At 47.6% G+C, this 21862-nt stretch overlaps 1 protein-coding gene across 1 annotated transcript in view; it reads right to left on the bottom strand.

Annotated features, from left to right (window-relative positions):
- LOC131265760 (aryl hydrocarbon receptor nuclear translocator homolog) overlaps positions 1–21862 on the bottom strand; it is a 201460-nt gene that overhangs the window by 146082 nt on the left and 33516 nt on the right. The window contains exon 3 of the mRNA XM_058268065.1: positions 412–463. Coding sequence (XP_058124048.1) covers positions 412–416 — 5 coding nt within the window. The 5' untranslated portion in view covers positions 417–463. The remainder of the gene's footprint in view (positions 1–411; positions 464–21862) is intronic.

The raw sequence follows: 21862 nt of genomic DNA, 5'->3' as shown, positions 1-21862 counted from the left end.
TTGGAAACGGCTGCTTACTTAAGTTGTTCCTCCGAAGAAAGCTTCCTCTGGGACACACCTACACAATGCATCTATTTAGATATAGGATATTTTTGGTACCATTAATTATTCACCATTTCCTCGGTGAGAAGGTATCTAAATTGGTATTGGATGATCCAGGTAAAAATAAAGTGAATAGGAAGTTACACGTGACAAAATATATTTCCATCGAACACTACTGATTATGGTCTATTTTTGGAAGCCATATTAACCGTAGAACTTCCGGCGTTGGTTAGGTCCCATGGCTATAAAAAGTAGATACTACGTATGTCAAAATACGGAGCGTAAGATAAAATAGAACTCTTAAAAATAATAGAAAAGTGTTACGTTACGAGAAAATCAAACAAGAAAATAAACAAAACATAAACATACCACATCGTTGCGTCTCTTTTTTCAAGTCTGGGATAAATGTTCCTAAACGTACCTGAAACGAAGAAAAAAAAGAAAGGAATATAGTAAATAGAAGTAATAAGGGTGAAAATGCGTTACAATTGGGTTGCAATATAGATCGATGTAACACAGCGAATAACGAGAAGGAGAAGTTTCGTTCTAACACATTCGAGTAGGAAGTAATTTTTCTCGCGACACGCCACGCCGCCTGTAAATGCTCCCTAAGCATGGCGGCTCTAGGCTTCCGTGCTACCCACAGGACCGCGTGTAATAATTGACCACTTGTTGTTAAAAGATCCTCAAACTTATCCTTCACGTGGTGGGTTTTGGTACGTAAATGCAAACGTCCCCTCCCGTTTCAGCTCCTGCCCGAAGGAAAGTTCGAAGTGATTTAACGTTTCGAGAGGTGCGTACGACCCGATACGGTGTTGGTGGTTAGAGTGCCTCGACATGGAAACTCGTCACGAAAACCGACACCGTTCGGCAAACAATCTTGGACGCGAAACCCTTCGAAATTCGTGCCATGTTGGTTCCAGCCGGGAGCGCACTCCGGAGAGTGGACAACATTAACTTCATTGCGGTCGACAGTAGCCGCCCCAACCCGCAATTTCTGACCCAAATTGGGCGCGGATTGTGGACGGAGGTCCTGTTCGGTGTGCCTGACTAGCGCCAATTGATATGCAAATATGCCTAGTTCCGTAATTTATGTGCCTCTGCAACAGCCGGCCAAGTCGGTGATCGGCTGGCGAAAGGCTGCCGTCGGAGATCGAATCAGGGCCCTCTGGTCGTCCTGGGCCAAACGGAACGTATCCCGAAAAACGGGTCCCCCGAACGGGCACAATTTCTACAGATGTCGAAGGGGTTTTCGTCTTCTACCTTTTCTAAGTTCTATTCGTAGATTCGATCGCTGACAAACCGCTGGAGATGCTGGCTGCAAGTCATCTCGTATGTGACTGCGCATTAATGAGCCTGCTTAGATCTGACAATCTTTGGGCCTCAAAGCGCAAGGCGATAAAAAAATCTCGGTAAAGAGGAGGGCATGGTAAACGAACGGTGCAACTGCTTTATCACCATTCGATCGACAGCATACCAGCATAAAATATTATCAAGCGTTTTTGATCCTGAAAGCTGATTGCGCATAGACACTGAACCACAGTAGATTTAGTTGAAAAGTTACAAATTAAACAGGGACAGATTTAAATTTAACCGAATGATAAAAATCTTTTGAAACTGTTTCCAATTGTAAAACATTCATTTTTGTCGGTTTTATCAACCAGTATTTTTTTAATCGTCCAAATATTTCTACGTTTACAAAAACCCGCCATCCGATTTATTTTTCGATAGAAGAGAGGTATGAACATGGCGTTCTCTCTTCTCTCTTTTCCTCTCGCGTAAACCATTCACCTGAGTCGACGAAGTAGGCGTGTCGCTGGACATCGATCCCCCAAGGTGCATAGAGTATCGCAATCGGTTATTACCGGTTCGCAACCTTGCTCGTTTTGCAAGTGTGTTAGTGCATCTCCATGTAAAAAGGTGGTCAGGAATTGTATTTTTTTTACGATTCTTTACATACACTCTTACATTCCTGATAATGTTTACATCTCGATGACGTCACATAAACCGGTTCATACCGGTTCGAGGATTTCTAAAATATTCTTAACTCCATTGGATGTCAAATGCGTAATGCGCAAGCAGCTTCTGTCAAGCACATGCACTGTAGTTTACTTCTTTTTTGTTTGGTACACCAAATCTGGCGTCGTAGCACTTACGAATGCACCGGAGAAGAAAGCCTTACTGCAGCAACTGCATGTGCATTGCGGCGCGCGCTGACTCATTTCCGCCAGACGGTCATTATGTGCATCGCCGGCGTCGCCGCTTGCCGAACCAACAACCGGATGAACCGTTTTAGGAGTAATTTGAGAACGGCCACTAAATAAAGCAACGGCTTTGCCGATTTCTCTACAAACGCGGCCGCTGGTTGGCTTTTCCCTGTTTCCTCCTCGACACGCGCCATGGCGTGGTTAATCATGCATCAAATCTTGAAAACAAATAATTGTAGTTTGGAAGTAAATATCAGTAAATTATCCGGAGGACGACCGACTGGACGGGCCGCATTTTAGGTGATTTCATTTTTGCGAAACTAAATAAAAAGTTTGAATTGAATTCATCAAAAATCAACATAGTTACTTTAAACGTTGTTTGCACGATTGCGAAAATAAATCTTAACTAAAAGCTAGAACGTTTATCCAATAGACAAAACTCCTAAGAATAGCTCGGACAGGGGAAAAAATCAATTAACTTCTCGACTTTCAATTTCGATCCATTATAGAGCTTCATTGGTTCGATTACAAACGCCCTCGAAATGAAGCGCCAAAGAAAAGAATGCAGTCGATTCCACTCCAGCCGCGACATCACGTGCATTCTAGAACTGTTTGCAATATCCAGATATAGTGGAACTAATCGGACGCTGTTCTACGTGGAAGTAAAACAATTACTCGGTGTCTCTCTGCTTTCGCCTGCGCTTTGCCGAGAAATTGGAAGCAATGCCGCCAGAGAAGAATGTTTTTCTCTTTTTTTGTGCTGTCTGTGTTCGTCCACTTTGAACGTTCACTCCGTTTCCCAAGGGCACGATTGCATCAAAAGGTGCGGGAGAAGACCGACTTACGAAACGTCGCTTTCAGTACCGGTGCCGGTAACAAAAGTTCATGACTTTCGTGTCTCCTGCAGGATTCAGCAGGAATAATGTCTGTGGATTGCTCCGAAACTCCCGATGAGGACGAGCATAATATGAAACATGGAGTGGTGGTGGCACGAACTCCAACCGGGAAAGAGACTGCGGTCCTCCGGTGGGAGCACCATGTCGTGAATTGTCATTTCGTAAATTAAATTTTGATATATTGCAAAAGTTATTAAAAATCGCAAACGCTGTAAGTAAGTCGCTCCTATTCACTCAGCCTTAATCGTGAGCCCATGCCCCTCAAGACTGACCCTCAGTACCTCCACCGCCGTCCTCAGAGATATTCGATGAAAGGAAGCCAGGCCAGAAATCGACAACCACACGCCATGGGAACGTCGCCGTTCAAGCGAACGCACGATTGTCGTCTCGTGAAATCCCCCACAAAACAGAACGGACTCGGCGGGATTCTTACAGTCTTCATAGCCGCAGTTGGAGGTCGACGGATTCGAACTTTCCGAATCGTTCCGAGTCAAATGAATCAATTGAAGCCTCTTCTCGCTGGTGTTATCGGCGCGAGATGAATGGGTTCGCAACCCCAGCGAGCTGCGGCACGAGGGATTTGGGAGCATAAAAGTGGTCTTTGAAAAAGATCACCGATCGTGCGCCGTTTGGAAGATGCACAAGGACCGCGAGCGCGCGTGCGCATCTTTGTTGTACCTTCCCGAACGGAAAAAAACTGCAACAAACCAACCGAATTTGTCGTCGACTTCTGGGATGAGATTTTTCTTTTACTCTTTACGCCCGAAAGTCTTGAGTGCAGCGAAGCACGAACGTGCAAAGAGAATCCGCAGCTCCCAGTGGGACTCTGATAGTGGAATTACTGGCGCATGTTTCTCCGCTTCGTTCTTTGTAATCCACTACAGACTGTTTCATCGTTTTTTTTATTATTCCACGAGCAAGATAACGTTTGGCCAGTAGAGTGTACGGAAAACAAATACCAACCCGAAAACTCCTGCTAAGCCAAAAAGGGATCACTGATACTGGAGTAGGTTTACTTAAGGTTTATTATTAATTTACCTTTTATTAGTTCGAAAGTGCAACACGCGGACTACGAATCACTTCAAAGGGGGGCACACCAAAGTGCGAACTGGGATCCCTTGGGAGGGGCACGAAGGGGCGAAAGGTCAGATAACATAATATTAAATTTAATTTATTACAGATATCACAGAGTGCGCCCTCTGGGGGCGAACCTCGCCGGATAACGGAACGCGGTGCGAACGAGCTGCATTTCCACGCAAAAGACGGATGGATCCCGAGGATGAAGATGCAACAACACGCGGGCGGCCTCCGAACGAATGCCTTCCGATATGTGCAGCTATAAATAAAGCCATCGGAAAGGCGCTCGTGGGTCCGGAACCTCGGAACGGCTCTCGTGTGAGATGAACTCCTCTATTCGAACCCAGTTTCTTCCATCACAAAATGATTAATGCAACCGTAACCGAAATGAATAAATTATACATTTTACACCCGGGCGCGCTAAAAAGGTTTCCCAGAGAGGAGCAGACGTATTTCACACACACACACGCGCACGGAGGGACTACGGGGCCGGCGTAAACAGCCCATTAGAAGCAGGTCACTGCATTCGAGTTTTCGAGGGAACGAGTGCAGGAGCAGTTTAAACTGCTCAAATTACTCCCTCCTCCTTGACGCAGTTCGATCGCCGGGTGGGGTGTTGGACGGGAGGAAAATATAAACATTACAGAACTTCTTGCGCAAAAATCAACAACCAAACCCGACCCCGTACCCTTCCGCAGCACGCAGAGGGTTGGGAAAACCGAAACCAACCGAACTCGAAAAGAGCAAGCGGTTGGTGTTGGAGGAACGGATTCGAATGATTCAAACGGGATCGAAACGCGAGAAGAAGAAGACGGTAATCTTTCGGGGCTACGGGCCCCCTAGTCTGCTGCTCCCAAAAACCCATCATATCACGCTGGGGCGAAATAGAAACAATAACAGCAATGATAATGAATGTACCCTTCGCGACCTCTGGAAGCGCGTTGGAAGCGCGGAGCATCTAGACGAGCGAAGCAGCTGGTTGTCTCCGTAAATCAATCGACCCGCGATGCACGTTCGAAAACACGAACGAGACGCCGCGTTGTAAAACTGCACCCCCGGAGTACCGGCGCTCCTACCCCTCCCTCCATTCTCGCCAGTAATTGATACTTTGACGAAGCAAAATGTATTGGCATTTTTTCGCCCTTCGATTCCGCTTGGCATGGCCGCCACAGGGGAGGGAGGGGCTCTAACGAAGGACCCCGTCGATGGACACCGGTGTCGGGATCTCGGTCAGTGTCTCGTGTGGCCACGGGACGGTCATCTTCCAGGACGACGTTCGAGAGTTCGAGCGCGCGCGCGCGCGGAGGAAGAACATAAAATTTTATTGCTATCATAATATTTTTGTAAATATGGCTGCGGTGTGGAACAGGTGGGTGAGGGGGGGTAGCAAACGGGTTGTAAAGTGGTGGCGGTGACGATGGGTTCAGCCCCCTTCCTCGCCCGGCCAAAGCGGGGACACGGACAAGGGGAGCATTGGTTGGAGAATCTTCGAGGCGCGCGAAATTTATGACGATGCGGAAAGTGTAAATTGCGAAAAGATTTGTTCGGTGTTTTTTCCGCTTTTCTTTCGCTTTTCCATCCCCTGGTGCCCTGCCCCCCCATATCCCGCTGTTTTCGGGCTGGGTTTCGCCCTTCTTTCGGACGCTGGTGCGAAGTTCTAATGGGCCTGCAGAGGCAAGATGAAGCATCGCCGCCGGCCGAGGGCAGTTGGCAGGCAAATTAAGACTTGTTCGAATCGGGCGCTTCGGGGTTTTGCCTCGCGAAACCGAATTCGTTTCTGTGCGATCTGCAGTCAAATTGTTCGCTCCCCTTTTTTGCCCCCTCTCTGCGCCCCGTTTGAAGAACCAAACTACAGCAGCATAAATTCTTGTGAAGAAATAAGGACGACGAAGACGACGGGGCAAGACATTTCCACGATTATGAACGGTCTTAACAAGGTGGTGGGTACGGGGTAAGGGACAGTCCGAGAGGCTTGAAATTTTATCGTACAATTTTTATCTGCCACCGCAGAACAGTCCGCAGAAGGCGCGAGAGCTTAGCCTGCCTAACTGCATCGACGCTTAAGACGGGGTGGGGAGGGAGCAAGCCAGCCCAGGAGGAAAAGAGTGGAACGTTTTTATGTTAATGTAGGATAATAAATTCCGGTAGCCAGTAGTATCCTTTAGCCAACACCACCAGCATAACCAGCAGACGAGCACCAGCAACTGCCGCGTTATGGAATGCAGAGATTTGTGTTTTATTTTCTGCTTTGTTTTCCTCGCCGATGGGAGCCCGAACCGCGCCACCAGCGAAATGGATTGTAATTTGTTTAATTTCGTCCGATACAGTCTCATTCGAGCCCACTTTATTGGCTTTATCAGGAGCTGCGAGAAATCGAACACCGAAGTATCACCAAGTTCGATAGGAAAACGAATAGAAGCGTTTTGCAGTAAATCATGCTGACATGCGTTTATGATTATGTTTAATGCGAGTGCGCAAATCTCGCGTTTCGTGTTGTTTATTAGAAAACAAATGCAATGCCGTAATTCAATAAAACCAAACACGGTACAAAAAGAGCATTTAAAATATAAATCGTTTAGAGAAGTTCGTTATCAATAGACAAAAATCATACAAACAAATAAATTCAGCTCACTTTAAGCCCCATTTTGGTTGCATTGCGTTCTGAAGTTTCTCTAAGGAGGTAACTATGTTCGATTGTTCTGTTGGTATACATGCAAAAATACGGTACATTAATTTGAATTTATCACTCTTTTTTATCTGTTATGAATTATAACATGAAAAAATATTGATTACTATGATTAGAATCTCGATTTTTCTATTAGCAGCAATCAAAACACAGCAATTAATTAGTAAACTTTCTGCTGTGCCAGCAATGTAAGGGAAAAAAGGGTAAACGAAAATGTAACCAGGAACTAAATCAAATAAATTGTTAGATAAGTCGAATGAATTATTTTGATAGATGAATAAAAACAGCAGCAAACTGAAGCGCGAGGTGTAATGTTTCGTTTCATCCCACAAAGAAAATTCAAAAATTCCTACATATAGGTAGCATGTATCACAAGTATCACAATTATCACAAGTTTTTGTGTGCTATGATTTCAACATGGACAAACTATGTGATAACTTGGTATCGATTTTTTTTATTAGCAGCAACATTTACGATACTTTCGTTTGAAATTATTTAACTTTCTGCTCTGTTATGATTTTAACATGGTCAAATCATGAGAAAACTAGTTTTGGTTAAAACTTATTAACTTCATTCAATGCCTCACATTGAATGAAAACTTCGATGATCAATTGTTATTATAGGCCTGAAATATCGACATGTTGTACAGTATTCAGAGAAGAGAGATATACAGAGAAGAAGAAGACAGTATTCACAAAACAGATTATTGATCTCGAAACCAGGATGATTTTAACGTATTCATAGGATTTCGAGAAAATGTTATAAGGACACTTTCCTCCCTAGAGCCCCTTCTGCCAAGGATCCAAAAATGTGCATCGGGCTAGATTACCTTCTTCGCTTGGTGATTCCGCCGAGCGAGGGCGCCAGCTCGGTGAGCTGCGCGTCGGTCTGCATCGGGGTGACGCCGGCCGCCGCCGCAGCCGCCGCCGCCGCCACCGCCTGCTGGTGGTTGTGGCTGACGGCGGCCGCCGCCACCGCCGCGCTCGCACTGGGCAGCGGGGGTGGCGGGGGCGGGGGCATGTGGTGCGGCGAACCGTAGTGGTGGCCGAGCAGCGTCGAGGGGCCAGGTACATTGTTGAACGAGGTGATGGTGGAAGGCGGCGTCGGCGACCCGCCGTGGTGGTAGGGCGGGTAGGCGGGATGGTGGTGGTGCGGTCCGGCCAGGTACGCGTTGCCCGGGGTCGCGTAATGCGGCGGACCTTGCGATCCACCCTGCGCGTACGCGTACATCGTGCTTACGTCATATGGTTCCAGTTTGCAGAACTTTTGGTATTGGGTTGCGTCCTCAAAGTCCACTCACTCCGTCCGTTACTCCCCGCACGAGGGAGGGAGAGAGCTGGCGGGTGAAAGGGTGACCACACTTTAGCAGCTTGTTGTGGCTCGACGAGACACTTCCGGCCGCAACGATCATGCACCTCGATAATGGTCGAACGCGCCTCGCTCGAATAAGATTTATCCGTTGATAATCGATCGCTGCAGAACCTTTACTCCGACGGGCTGCTGTTTCCTCTCGTTTCGTATAATTCTACCTCTAATCCTCTACCACTATTTGCGTCGATGGAGCTACAATTTACGATATGTTTAGCACTATCGAGATGGTCCCTCGATCTCGTCTCAATTGCGGCGACCAGTTGCATCAACCTAGGCCCAAACTCGCATCAAACACACGCTCCGTTTATTCTTGTCACACTTTCACGCAACCTTGTTGTTGATAACCTTTTTCGAGGACTTATTTTCCACGGATGCAATGAAAAACAAAACAGAACGCTAGGAAAACTATCACAAAAAACTCGCCACACGCATAATCACACACTGCCTGGCGCACGCAGGCAACACCTTCCTCACTCACACACCGGTGGAACAGGCAACTCCATGTCGATGATGATGATGATGAGGCTGGATGAGGGCGACAAAGCCGTCGGGAAAACGTTTGTTGCCGCTAACGATGCGAATGATAGTTGCTACGCGAGCCGCCGCCGCTGATGAGTATGATGAGCGCAGCATGCACACTTCGTTATGTTGCACCTCTTTTTTTCCTCGCTTTATTTTGCGGTTGTTGGTTTGCACTCACTCGTGCGCCACTTAAGCCACTAGTATTTTCCACTTCTCACTCTCTCTCTTTCTTCACACTTTTTTTTTTGTATTCGCAACACCTTTCTACTGCACTTGCAATTTTTCGCTTCCCTTTTCTTTTTTATTATTATTATTTTCGGTTGCTTTATCCGTTTTAATTTGCACCGAAACGCGCCACGCCGGATCCGTCGTGATGGGTGTTTAATGGACTGTGCGTTTATCTGAATTTGATTAAAAGCAATTAAAACGAACATCCGGAAAATCGATCCGATTGTGCCGTGGGCTAACAACTCTCTCTCCCTCTACTGCTGAATTAAGGTTTTCCGTTTTCCGCATCGGTTAGAGCGCAGCACGAGGGAAGGGCAATTTAATATTAAAACCCCACTCGAAATTACTATCATAACACGCGGTTGGGTCAAAAATCGAGACACTTTTGATTTCCGTCGTCATCGTTTTTTTTTAATTCTTCCCCCTCGTCCAGCTTATCAACCGATACTTACGGGCGCGATAAAAATCAACCAAAATAAAACGGCGGACGGAAAGCAGCTGCATCGGGGAAAGGCACTGGGCAAACATCCCCCCGCCCAAACCGTCCCGCCGTGCGCCACCCGGTGTCGAGAGTGAACGCGTGGAGTCACGCGTAAGTGATCGAAGTGCAATTGCAAGCTGCAAAACCGGGCGGACGGTGCAACAGCATGTTTGTTGCCCTTTCGAGCACGCCCTCGTTGGTTCGCGGTACGATTGCAATCGCGACAAGGGGGGGAGAGGGGTTCCGCCATTCGAGTGATCTAATTTTGATCATTGCCACTTAACGTTTGAACCCCCCTGGAGAATAATGCTTTTCCTGTTTCGTGCTTTTGTTTATGCCGTCGGATCGCTTTGAGTGTTTTGATATTTTTGCATTCATTTTAAAAACTTTCTTAACAATTTGTTGTTCAAAATTGAGTTTGTTTAATTAATGGTAAGAACGAAAAATAAATTTTTAATTTAAATAAAAAGTCTACTTTATTATGAGCTTAAAAATGCTCAATCATGTGCGATGATTAAGCCAAACATTTGTCGGAAACTGTGCCACCGGCAAACCATTTTTCCTACCACCCGGGAAGGGCCGCAAGTCCGTGGGTTTTCCACTTAGCCGCTCGTTGTTATTGTTCTGTGTTAAGTCAACTGCACACAACACAACAACGGACCAAAAGCCTCCACATAACCAACCGGCCCCCCCATCCCCATCATCCCCAGGGGAGGTTGGGTTGGGTTGGGTTTTGGGTGCAATATTGGTAAACATTTTCGCAACACTTGACCTCGTCCGGATGGAAAACAGTTCCACCTAAAAGAAAAAAAAAAACGGCTTGGTCTATAGATGAAGCGAGCTGGAAGCGGCGTGGTTTGTGTTTCTTTTCCAGCTTTGGACTCTCGCGAACACCCCCCCCCCCCCACCCTCCCCTTGGGATAGCCATTCCCTCCTCGGAGGCCATTTTGGTTTCTTTTTCCTTTTCCCCCCCGCCGGGGTTGCATTTCGGTTTCCTCTGGCATTGTTTTGCTTGGTTTTGTTTCAGGCCCCCCCTCCTTTCCCTCACCGTGTGGAAGGGAATACAATGTCGCCCTTTGGATGGTGGTGGTGGTGTTCCAAGCCCAGCCAAGTGCAGATAGTGGCAAGCATTACAATGTCTCGTTGCTACCTCTCCGTCGCTAGCTCGCTTCGCCCTCGGCAGTGCCGTAAACGGAATGACCTCGGCGTGGAATTGCTTCGGCAAAACCCCTAAACCGTACGCGGCGAAAGAAACGGTAGGGTTTTTCCCAAAATAAAACCTCCGCAGGACTCAGTGAGTTACCGTAGGAGTCGTAAAGCGGTAGGTGTATATGCAAAAGTGGGAAAATCACAATTTTTGCCTGCGCCCAGGATATATGCACACACAGCCCGCTTTTTCGCCGGTCCTTCCTTATGCTCACACACACACACACACACGGACACGCAGCTGTTCGAGAAGTTCCTGTTACGGGTCGTCTCACCCGTCAGCCATCCTCCTATCGTCGCCTCGACGACCGTAGACCGTTGGACGCTAAGGCTGTAGCTCTAAAGTCGGTAAGGTTATAAAGTCCCTTATTTATGTCCCTTTGACTACGCGCGCTACCATTGTCACCACGGAGAAGCGGGAGGCGGTGTCAAAGTGTTTGAAATTCGAACCAACCGATGACAAAAACCGGCTCCGGAAAAGCGGAAAAATGAGGACGAAAAGGAGGGACGTTGTTTTTGCCGCCGCGTCCAAGTGGAAACGGACCCGACAAATCGGATACATCCGCCACTTGATGCTTCAGCTGGAACGCGATTTATGAACTCAGCTGCACGGTGTAGTGTACTTGTCTTACACATGGATGGAGTTTTATTGGGCGAACTCCTTTAACGGAGTTCCGATTCGATATGGCATCAAATACGATTCATTTGGGTTTAGGAAAACTTTAATTTTGACGACTTTAGCCTTTCTTAAATTTAATGATTTACCTTTCTTGGTATATTGTTAGTAACTCTAAAGAAATTCTCCTACGTTACTCATCCTTCGAACGATTTCATTTTCCTTGCTGATTATGCATTGGCACATCCGAGCCCGGCACCCCCTACCGAGCCTGCTTCCGGTAGGTGTGATTCATCACAATTTCCATCCCATTCTTCCACAATCAATCCATCACCAAACCGACCTGAGTCGAGAGAGAGCAACCAAGCCTATCCTCTGTAGAACCTGCAGTTTGACGGAGTTTATTCCTATTTCTCTTCCTGTTGCATCCTCTCCAAAGGAACATCCACGGGGAAACACAGGTAGCCCACAGGTGGCCGAAGGATAGCGCAAAGGAAACGACCCGGGTGACGTTCGTTCCCGATCCGTATCGGAGGCGGACACGGGCTAACACCACTTCCGATAAGGTCAGCGTTGCGTCCTATGCACCCGCCATGATTTGTCTTTAACTATTTTCACACCTTCCTTCCTTCCTTCGCCTTTTGTGGCGCGGGTTGGGAAAATTTATGGACCTCCCCCGTGTCGAGCCTGGAGGTGCCTGGAACAGGTTCCACATATCGGGTTCCTGGAAGGACTAAGGCCACTACGCTGCGTGCTGCGGGCCGGTTCCGTTGATTTCAACTCCGATGCTGCGACAACTAGCTAATAAATTCTGCTCGTCTTTGGTTTGTTTGACGGCCCAAAAAAAGAGGTTGTTGTCTAGTAGTTTATGAATGAATCTCGCATCTTCTCCGCGACCCAAAGACACATTTTGATGTTTTTTTTTCTTTAGTCAACATCCTCAACTCGCCCGGAAGATGATATCTTAATCGGGTGTTGGAAGATAAATCAGACAATCGTAGCCATCGGTGTGCCACTGTGTGTATTTACACCGCACCTCGGGAGGCGGTTCGAGTAAGTCAACATATTTACATTCTGCCTACCCTTCGTCCGACTCGTTGCACTGCCCGCCACCCGCTGGTAATTATGCGTCGTGATCATTGGGCGGAAATATTTGTTCAAGCAGAGGAAAACGAGGAAAGAAAAAAAGTTGATGGAACAGAAAAAAAGGGAGCGATGTGTAGAAAATAAATAAAATCGTTATGCGCATTCCTTGCATAAGAGCCATCCGCGGTTCGTAGAACCATTAGTTTTGCCACTCCAAACCCAAACCCTCCGTCTCCTCGTCTTGTCTTTTGAGCCGCACACCCGGCTTGTGTCACACTCGAACGGACATCCGACGGGCGGAAGAAAAGGGCGACGCCGGACGATTGCAGCAAACGGGCGGATGACGTGCAGCAGAGGGAAGCTGCCGGCCACCGATTAGCACCCGTCGTTCGGCACTGATCGTAAACACCACATCGGTGCACAGCATAAAACGCTGGGCGCGAAACGCATTGCAGCATTAGCGGAAAAGCCCCACTCGTTAATAATGCAATAAATGTGTGCTAAATGCAAACAGATATACTTGCGAATTGCTTCACCAAGTTGTGTGTGACTGGCGGGTGTATGGAGTCATATCCGAACGGAGAAAAACTACTGCGGTTTTAATGAGCCAAAAGGGGCGGGGGGTATTTATTTTCGTTTGTTCCAGCTAATGGAAATGAACGAAAATGAATCTATTGCCCGGTGCGCCATTAGATGTGCTCATAAATATCAAAACCTGGCGGTGGAGGAGGATTGAAAAACAAAACCCAACTAACCGATACAACTAAATGAGCAGCGTTTAGCGGCACATACTTCAGGCCGGCGCGTGCACGAAGCAAGGCACTCCGCTATCTGTGCAGAAGTTATAAATAATTCACGCATCCACACACACACACACACTCACGTATGAGCACAGTTTTACCCGACCGGTAATCGATCTTCAATTAGCGTTGGCCCTTAAAAACTGTGGAAGGTTTGAAGAGGCGCATTTGTTGGACCCGTTTGAAACAATAACGAGACGCAACGCATTAGATTTCATGTCAAACAAAACCACCATTATGAGTCAAATTTGTAGGCGGAAAATAGTTGAACAACGTGAACACATGTACCGTACCATCAAACCGCGACAAGCAGCGGTTCTTAGTGGTGTATTGCGATTAAATAAATTAGATTACGCTACGACGCTTTGCAGAGCCTTTGTCCTTTCGATGCGAACGATGTGAAATGTGTTCGTTCCCTTACCGTTTTTGTTTTTTTTGGATGGATATCACACCCGCACCCCATCCTTTTTCCGGCGGGACTAGAACCTTATGCGGCGAGCGGCTTTGTGTTTGGGGTTTTTAGTTTCTCCTCTTGTTTTTTGTTTTTTTTCTCTCTTTTTTTGGAAAAGTGAGGTTATCATCCGGCACATCAAAATATCAATCAACCGGCAGACAGGGGCAGACACTCCGCCAGCAACACGGTGGACACGTTAAACGCTCCTAATAACACAATTCAAATTGGCCTCAATTTTCTCTCCCGCCACGCTGCGCCGCCACATACACACACACACACACGGTTTGAGCACAGAGTTTCTCAAATTGTTTTAATTGGCTTTCCGAAAAACGCGTCCCGAAAATGGACGAAAAAATATAAAGCTCCCTAATGTGGGAGTGGTGGAGAGAGCTGGTGGTTGCGGTGGTGGCATAAACCAGGCGGTGTGGAGGAAGGGCGAGAGTGGAGTGCTAGTGTGGCGGCATCACTGGAAACCAGTAAAGTACAGGCGGTTCCACATAGAGCACCGTTGTTGAGAGAGCGCTCGGAAATAGCTAAAAAAAATAATAAAATGGGAAAATCTATCTCGCATAAAAAAAATAAACGAGCAATATAATAATAAAACAAAACAACATCCCACAAACGGTACGCACCGATATCTACCCTCACCCAATACACTGTCCCCCATCCCTTAGACGGGACCTATAATACGATTCCTGCGTACGGTTCGAAACCAATTAAACTTTATCCTCCCATCTGGACATCCGGCCCGCGTAAGCGAGCTGCCACACTTCAAACACACAAAAAAGGACTCTCTCTCCAACCTCGCTCCTCCCATTATTTCCCTCCCCCTCGCCGACATGGGGACGGTTGAGAGGAAGTACCCGTCGGGGAAGGGGGAGAAAAAATACCGGAAACGAAGAATTGATTTCGAAAAACTGATACCAACCCATCGCACCCGCACCGCCCCCCCGCAGAAGAGGGTAGATAAGTATGTCCGCGTGTTTGTATGTGTGTGTGTGTGTTTTCACGTGGTGTCCCTTCGGTTATCCACCGTCCTTCCTGGCACGTTGTTTACATGCCACCTTGTGTTTTCCGCCCAAAGGCAGTGGAGGTCCTGCGCTAATAACTGCTCCTATTGACCAAAGGCAATTTCAGCCACTGTCTAGGAGTAGGCGAAGGGGGCCAACAACCTTGGAATTATTGTTCGATCGAAATTTTTCATATTAATAACCGCGAGGAGGTTTTGATGGGGAAGGCAGATGGAATGCGTTATCAGTTATCGGGTTTAAATTATTCTTTTCAAATTCTTGATACCAACGTTCACTTGGTTACACAAGGAAGAGTTATTCAAATGGGAAAAGCATAAGCAGACATCGCTGGTGCAGTTCTCCGCTTTCTCAACCCCTCAGGAAAATACCACTGGAGCAACAATGTCCTTTTCCGTCGCCGTCTCCAACGGTGCCTGACGACCGGGGCGTTATGGGTAGCGATCCGCTACAATGCAAACGGAGATACCAACCCTTACATAGACAGGGGGGTTGGTTTGCTGCTGCACGTCAAAAACAATATTCGTCGGGTGCATGGTGGGTTCTGCTTTCCATTTTTCTTTTCCCATTTTTTTTTTGTTCAACGTTACCGGCGGCTTCACGCGCCGTCGCTTTTTTGAAGACATATCCTGCCGGTAAGTGATAGCTAATTAACCCCGCTGTGTCTGTGTGTTTGTTGTGTCTCTCTCTCTCTCTTTCTGGGGGCTTCGGCTTCGTTTGACCTCATCCATGTCGGTCCCACCAGTGGTTCCCTTAATCTACTCGAAGGGGGTCCGAGTGCGCGTCATCGAACGCTTTTCGATGATCCGTTAAGAAAGACAACGTCGTGCGATTAACACTCTCTTCTGGTCGGATAGAAGACCCCAGAGGAGTGTCCTGTCCGAAACTAATTAAGGGGCCCCCGGACGACGCCCGGGTGTCTGAAAACCACTGAACCTTAAAAAAAACAAATCCACCGGCAATGTTTAAAGCGAGGGGAGGGTTCCTTGCGCCCGACGGCGAGCATATGGGACGACGATTTCAAGCCAGCGTCAGGATATGGAAGAGGAATATAAAAAAAAACACAACCCCCATCCTTCCAGGACTGGCTTTGGTGAGGAAAGAAAAAGGAAACCACCCTGGTACCGTAAACCGAAATCCAATCCAATCCACCCTTTGCGCTACTTTCGCAGAAGGCAGTAGTAATTGCTCCTGAAGCTAACTTTCAAAGTCAGCGCCAACGCCGGAGGAAAATGAGCCGTCGCTTTTCTTCACCGACTACCAGCCAGTCAACCAGAGCTCCAGTCTCCGGCTCGCCCGCCACTCCAGACTGCCAGACTTACTTGTTCATTTAGTTTGTCGGTCTGTTGGTTTAGTTCGTTCGTTCGTCCGTCCGTCCGTCAGTCAGTCAGTCAGTCAAAGTCATATCTTCACTACTGACTGTGGAAGGACATCCTCTCCTGCGTGAGTATGTGTATTTTTATGCTAGCCAAAGGTCGACAGACAGCTGTCACAAACATTCGTAAACACGGGCACGACCACCACATCGACAGCGTGTGGAGCCGACCGAGGAGGTTGTTTGTTGGTTCCCGGAGAAGCGGGGAGGACTGAGGGGGGCGAGAATGTTGATGGCCGATAAATACCACCGTCGAGCGATTGAAAGTTTACTTCCCCACAACAACACAGTCCGCACACACCACTTTGGAGAGGCACACTTGCACAGCGAGGCAATTTTTTTCTCCCTTCTAGATGATATGTTCGGTGTTCATTTTCTTTTCCCGTGCTATTTTTTTTTTTTTCGCTTGGCCCTCCCTTTCGCTCGAAGAAAACAAACTTGCAAACGTGGCCGATTTTTCTATTTTCCCACCCGCCCACCCACAAGAAAGCTAATTTTCTCCTTGCACCGAGCGCAAAGAAAACAGGATAATGGGTGTCCTCCTCAGTGCGGAATGGAGAAGCGAGCAGCGAAAAGCATCCTCGCCACCCCCACGACCCCCGATGACACAATGATGGGGGGCGAGATGATGGCTGCACACAATCATCCTTCCGGCGAATAACTGCTGAACTGGCAAGTGCGGGGGGGCACTAGGCAAGGAGGGCGGAGGGGGCAGCTTTTCCTTACTCGTCACCAAGAAGCAGAAGCTTTTTTCCTTCGCTCATCATCACCTCTTCTTGCCAACAGCCACCTTGAGTCTACACACAGCACCAACACCGAAACGAAAGGCGAGCGCAAATGATAACAACAAAGTAACAAAGGGCCGACCGAAAACAGAACTTTATGAAAATAAAGTGAAACAAAAAAAAACAAACAACAAACAAACCCATCACACACATTTTCCGGCCCGCGAAATGACTTTTAAAAAGAAAAAAAAATCAGCACAACAGACAGCACGACTGAGTCGATCATTTCCAGGGAAAGAGAGAAAGAGAGACATACAGAAGTGAAAAGTTTTGCCCGTCTTGGGGTTGAATGTTGCTTTTTTTTGGTCCTTCCACCCCAGTTTCGTCATCCAGCGTACACACGTTTGTGTGTTGTAACGTGGCGCAACCTTCGGAAAAGCAAAACATCAAACAACAGTGCTCTCCTGCGGGAGAGAAGGCGGGTGCACGGTGCCGATCCGCGGAAGGGTTGCACACACCCTTGGAATGGGTTTCTTTTTTTTCACCGTTTTCTTCTATCCTACCCCGCAGAAGAAGGGGGTAAGGTTTTCTTCCCCCGGAGTTTTCCGGACCACCTTCTAGACTTTGCTAGAGGTCGGGGCATTTTTCTAGAGACGTTCTGGCGGCATGCTTTTTATTTGCCACCGCCCGGCAAAGGTTGTTCATTATTTAAGTAAGTTCTGTTCGAAAGATTGTGGTGTTTTGCTGTTTGCATTTAAATCGCCGTGGATTAGGCATTTTTTTTCCGCGGAAAAAATGCCGATTCTGAAACTTTCCCTCTCAGATTACCACACGATTGTCCTGTACCTTCCTTTCCTCGGGGTTTGGGCTTCTGTAGCTTTCGTTGGGATGGTGAAAACCGGCAAACTTCCGGTTACTATATTAACCCTGGTTTTGTGTTTCTATGATTCAAGAAGGAATTCCGTTTTCTTGCTTTGTTTGGTGTTTCCTCGCCCGTTTCCGTCCCTTTTCCAAGTATGATCCGAAAGTTGTACAATGCACTTTTCACTGCACTTTCCGTTCCCCCATAAACTCACACACACACACACTTAACTCGTGACTCGGGTGCGGCTCTAACTTCTGCCCACTTCGGTTCTAGAATTACAACTCGTGTTCTGCTCCGTTTCTCGTTTCTTTTTTTCGACCCTCTATACAATTCATCGAAACAACGAAGTCAACCCAAGACATTACAATGTCAATTATGAGCTGCTGTTTGCGCGCACGAGCCATTCGCCATCTCGGCCCGGCGGATATGTTGTTTGCGGCGGTACCTTTTTTTTACTGTCCAGGCAGCGGGGAGAGAACGTGTACGGCTGGTATATGTCGACGGCTTCAGCAATCTGAGCCACGTGTAGAAAGGCATCGGATTGCGCCCCGATGAGTAGTGCATTTACTTTGTTCATCCCGTTCCCGAGCGGATATATTGCGCCCGGCGAAGGTTCGCCCAACACGTTAGAGAATGCGACGAGCATCAGCCATTCCGGAATAGAGTCAGGTGCCTTCAACGAACTGAACTTCGAAGTTTCTCGTTATGTTACGGAAACAAATGTGCCTTGGGACATTCCTTATATTTCTTCGCTTCGAAACATAAAATTCGTAGCTGTAAAGGAGGAGCGAAAAAGTAATGCAGTGTTATAGATTTTTTATCCCTCTACTTTGAAACATTCACAACATTCCACAAAGGACGAAAGCGACCATATTTGAAGGAAGTTTCGTATGGGACTAGAAGGAAAAAAACTGAAACACAGAACTAAATAAAAACACACTCCATAATCTAGCCTCATCCTTCCACTGTCCCTTCGGTGCAAACGTTGTTAAATAGAAGAAAAAAAAAACCCGAAAGCAAATTTAATTCTTTTCCATAAAAAATAACACAACTCGCCCCATTGGGGAGGGAAAAGAAGAAAGGCATCCTTCATTCGGGTGCAGCCAGCCAGTGGAAACGCCAAACAATGCGACAAGACCGGTGGCCGAAGGAATGCGAAAGTGCCAAGGCGAGTGGTGGAGCGCACGAAAACGCCAGCCCAGGGCAGGGAAAACAAAATTTATTTCCTTTTTAATTTAAATTTTCCCATTTGGCACCAGCTCGAAAGGAACCACCGGCTCGGGGACGAAACGTTCGGTGTGGTTGGCCGGAGTGTCTTAGGTGAAGGGGGAAAAAACCAACACAAAATTAACCTACAGCCATCATCAGCATCAACAACAGCACCATCACCATCATCATCATCACCTTCAATGCTTTGCCACCGGGAAGAAAGGACACGGCGAGCTGCGGCCCGAGTTTGAGCAAATAAGAAAGCTCCTCCAGTTGGAAAATGGTGCATTTTCGGGCCGGCCCCGCCGCTGCCGCTGCATGCCGACATAGAAAGATGACGATAGCGAGGAAAAGTTTCCCACGGCGAGAAAAAAAAAGAAGGATAATGTACATGCACAACGAGTGTTTTGTTTTTCCTTCCTTGACGAAAATTTGTCCGATGCAGTAGTATTTGCGTCAACGGAGTGGGTTACTTTTTTGTTCATAACATTCCCATTGGAAATATCGCAACTGGATGAATGTGGTTTACTTTTTGCAATTTCTTACACTTTTAATTTCCTTTACTGTTTAGAACGAAAAGGAGCGATTTTAGAAGAAGTTATCAAACTTCAAATAGCGAAAAGATTTCCTCAGTTCGGTTCGAAAAACCGCATAAACATGCACCCAATACATGCAACATTATAGCTTGCCCACGCGCGCCCGGAGACGGTGGTTTTCCACTTCCGATTCCGGACCACGTGGAAAAGCCTTCGGCAGACACACTGACGCAGGAAAGCGATCGCAAGGAGTCGCGAAGACGAGCTAGGTGAGCAAAAATTTGGACCTGAGCTTAGGAAGGACAAACCCAAAGGAAACGTAGCGCGAAATGCAAAGCGCACCGAGTTCAGCGATTTTCCACCGATTTTCCAGTCCCAAGCGCGAAGGCGCACATACAAGCGCACCTTGAAAATCGACAAATTTTAACGAAACCACAAGCACACCGGGCCAAACAAACACCCGAACGTAACGCCACACTGCATCCAAAGGACGAAAACTAAAAACCAAAACCAAAATGAAAGAAAAAAAAACAATCGGCACACAAACACATACAGCAGCAGCAGCAGCAGCAACAAAAATATGCTACACGTTCCTTGTTTTTCCTTTTCAGCCTCCTCTCGGCGCACCTTTCCCTTTCGGCCATGCGGTAGCGTATGGCACGGTAAAATGGGAGGATTTTTTTTCCATTTTTCCAAGCCACACACACAGAAGGACACAAGCACACACACGCACGGTTTTCACTCACACGTTCAACAGCACAACAGGAGTTGTGGACCGTGGAGGACCTGTCGGTCGGGTTGTCGGTTTTCGGGTGGTTTTTTTCTTTTTTTGGAACGTTTTTCATCACTCGTTCTATCTCCCTCGCAACACCTTTGAGCAATTTTCCCTTTCGGAAGGCGCACAATGCACTACTATTATTATTATTATTAGACTTTTTTTTATATCCTTTTCCGCCACTGGCCGCCGCTTTCCACCCAAAATTGCTCCGGATGAACTGCGGTGTAGGTGTTGCACGGGTGGAAAAGGAATGCCACGGAGAATTTTCCGGTCACCCGTCCATTTCGGATCGCTTTTGGGGCGTTTTAGTTTCGGGTGTTTGATACATGATGTTATTTTCGTGTGTGTGTTTTTTTTAATCTCTCTTTTGTCTCCTGTTGGTCATCCTCGGGTCTCCTTCGTGTTGAGAAGAACATGGTTCAGACATTTCTTTCACGCTGCATATCCTGCCGCTGTCAATCAGCAAACACATGATCGATCGTGCACACAATCACCAACACACGGCAGCCGCCTTAGCGACACCTGGGGCCCGTCAGCATTTCGGATAGCATTTCGCCGCGAAGTTGATGAGCTAGTTCTTTCCTTTCCGATTCGGTTGATGTGACACTGTGTTTCTTTGTTTCCGACTGCCTGGCTGTGCTTGCCTGTCCGCCAATAAACGCCTCCTCCTCCCGATAACCGGTACGGTCTATTTATCTTTGTTGACTCTCGCGACTGGGGCTCTAGTAGAGCAGTTTCGTCACCTCAAACGCCGGCGACAGCCGACGACACATCAACATGGTTCGGACGTTCGACACACGGAACGGTTCGCAAAAATCGGCGAGGTGAGAAATTGAAAATCAAAACACACTCCACCGGAACTGGCGGAAACAGGTCCGACCGGCGCGACTTTGCCCGCACGAAGCCCTTTTCCGCCGCTGGACGCGAGGTGTGAAATTCGCCAATTCCATGCATTTTTGCTGCTGCTGCTGCTGGTGCGCTCGGTGTCGCGGTGTTCTATTTCATTGGAGGTTGAAAGTATCGGCATCGGAGTCACTAATGTTATTCCCATTGACAGCCGGAAAAACAAATTCACCGCGCCCCGTACAATTTCCCTTGGCTCGCGGAAGGCATTCGATGGGTAAGAATATAGAAGGAAAACCTCAACCCAACAGTAGCCCCTGGCACAGATCGAACGACACATACACACACACACATACACTCAGTTGATAAAAGATAATAAGGAACTTGAGCACACAACACTACCAAAAGGGAGAGAGCACAGGAATTCGCGTGGCAAAAACGGCACCAAAAAACAGACACTAGACCGAACGCTGCTGGTGGCACGGAAAACGCACGGGGACCCGTAGGCGAGCCTTCGCGTCGCAGGACAAAAAGGAAAAACCCCGTACGCACATCCGCAGCACACACGACGAACCGCTCATTCGCACGTCCGAGCACGACGAAAGCTTCAAACTCACTGAAAAAGCTGCGGCGAGCAAAAAGCCGAAACGGATGAAGTTTTCAACTCGAGGAAGAATGGAAATCCTCTCTTTCGCGGGGGAAAATCCTCTCTCTGTTTGGCGGACCACCAACACACGGAACGGCGCGTCGTGATTGGCCGACGAACCGGGCGCTACCGGTTCCGCGAACCGGTATTATCGACCTTTGTGTTGAAAAGGCGTTGAATGGAGA

The sequence above is a fragment of the Anopheles coustani genome, chromosome 2, assembly GCF_943734705.1.
Source record: "Anopheles coustani chromosome 2, idAnoCousDA_361_x.2, whole genome shotgun sequence".
Classification (NCBI taxonomy): domain Eukaryota; kingdom Metazoa; phylum Arthropoda; class Insecta; order Diptera; family Culicidae; genus Anopheles; species Anopheles coustani.
This window is presented reverse-complemented; position numbering and strand designations above follow the sequence as displayed.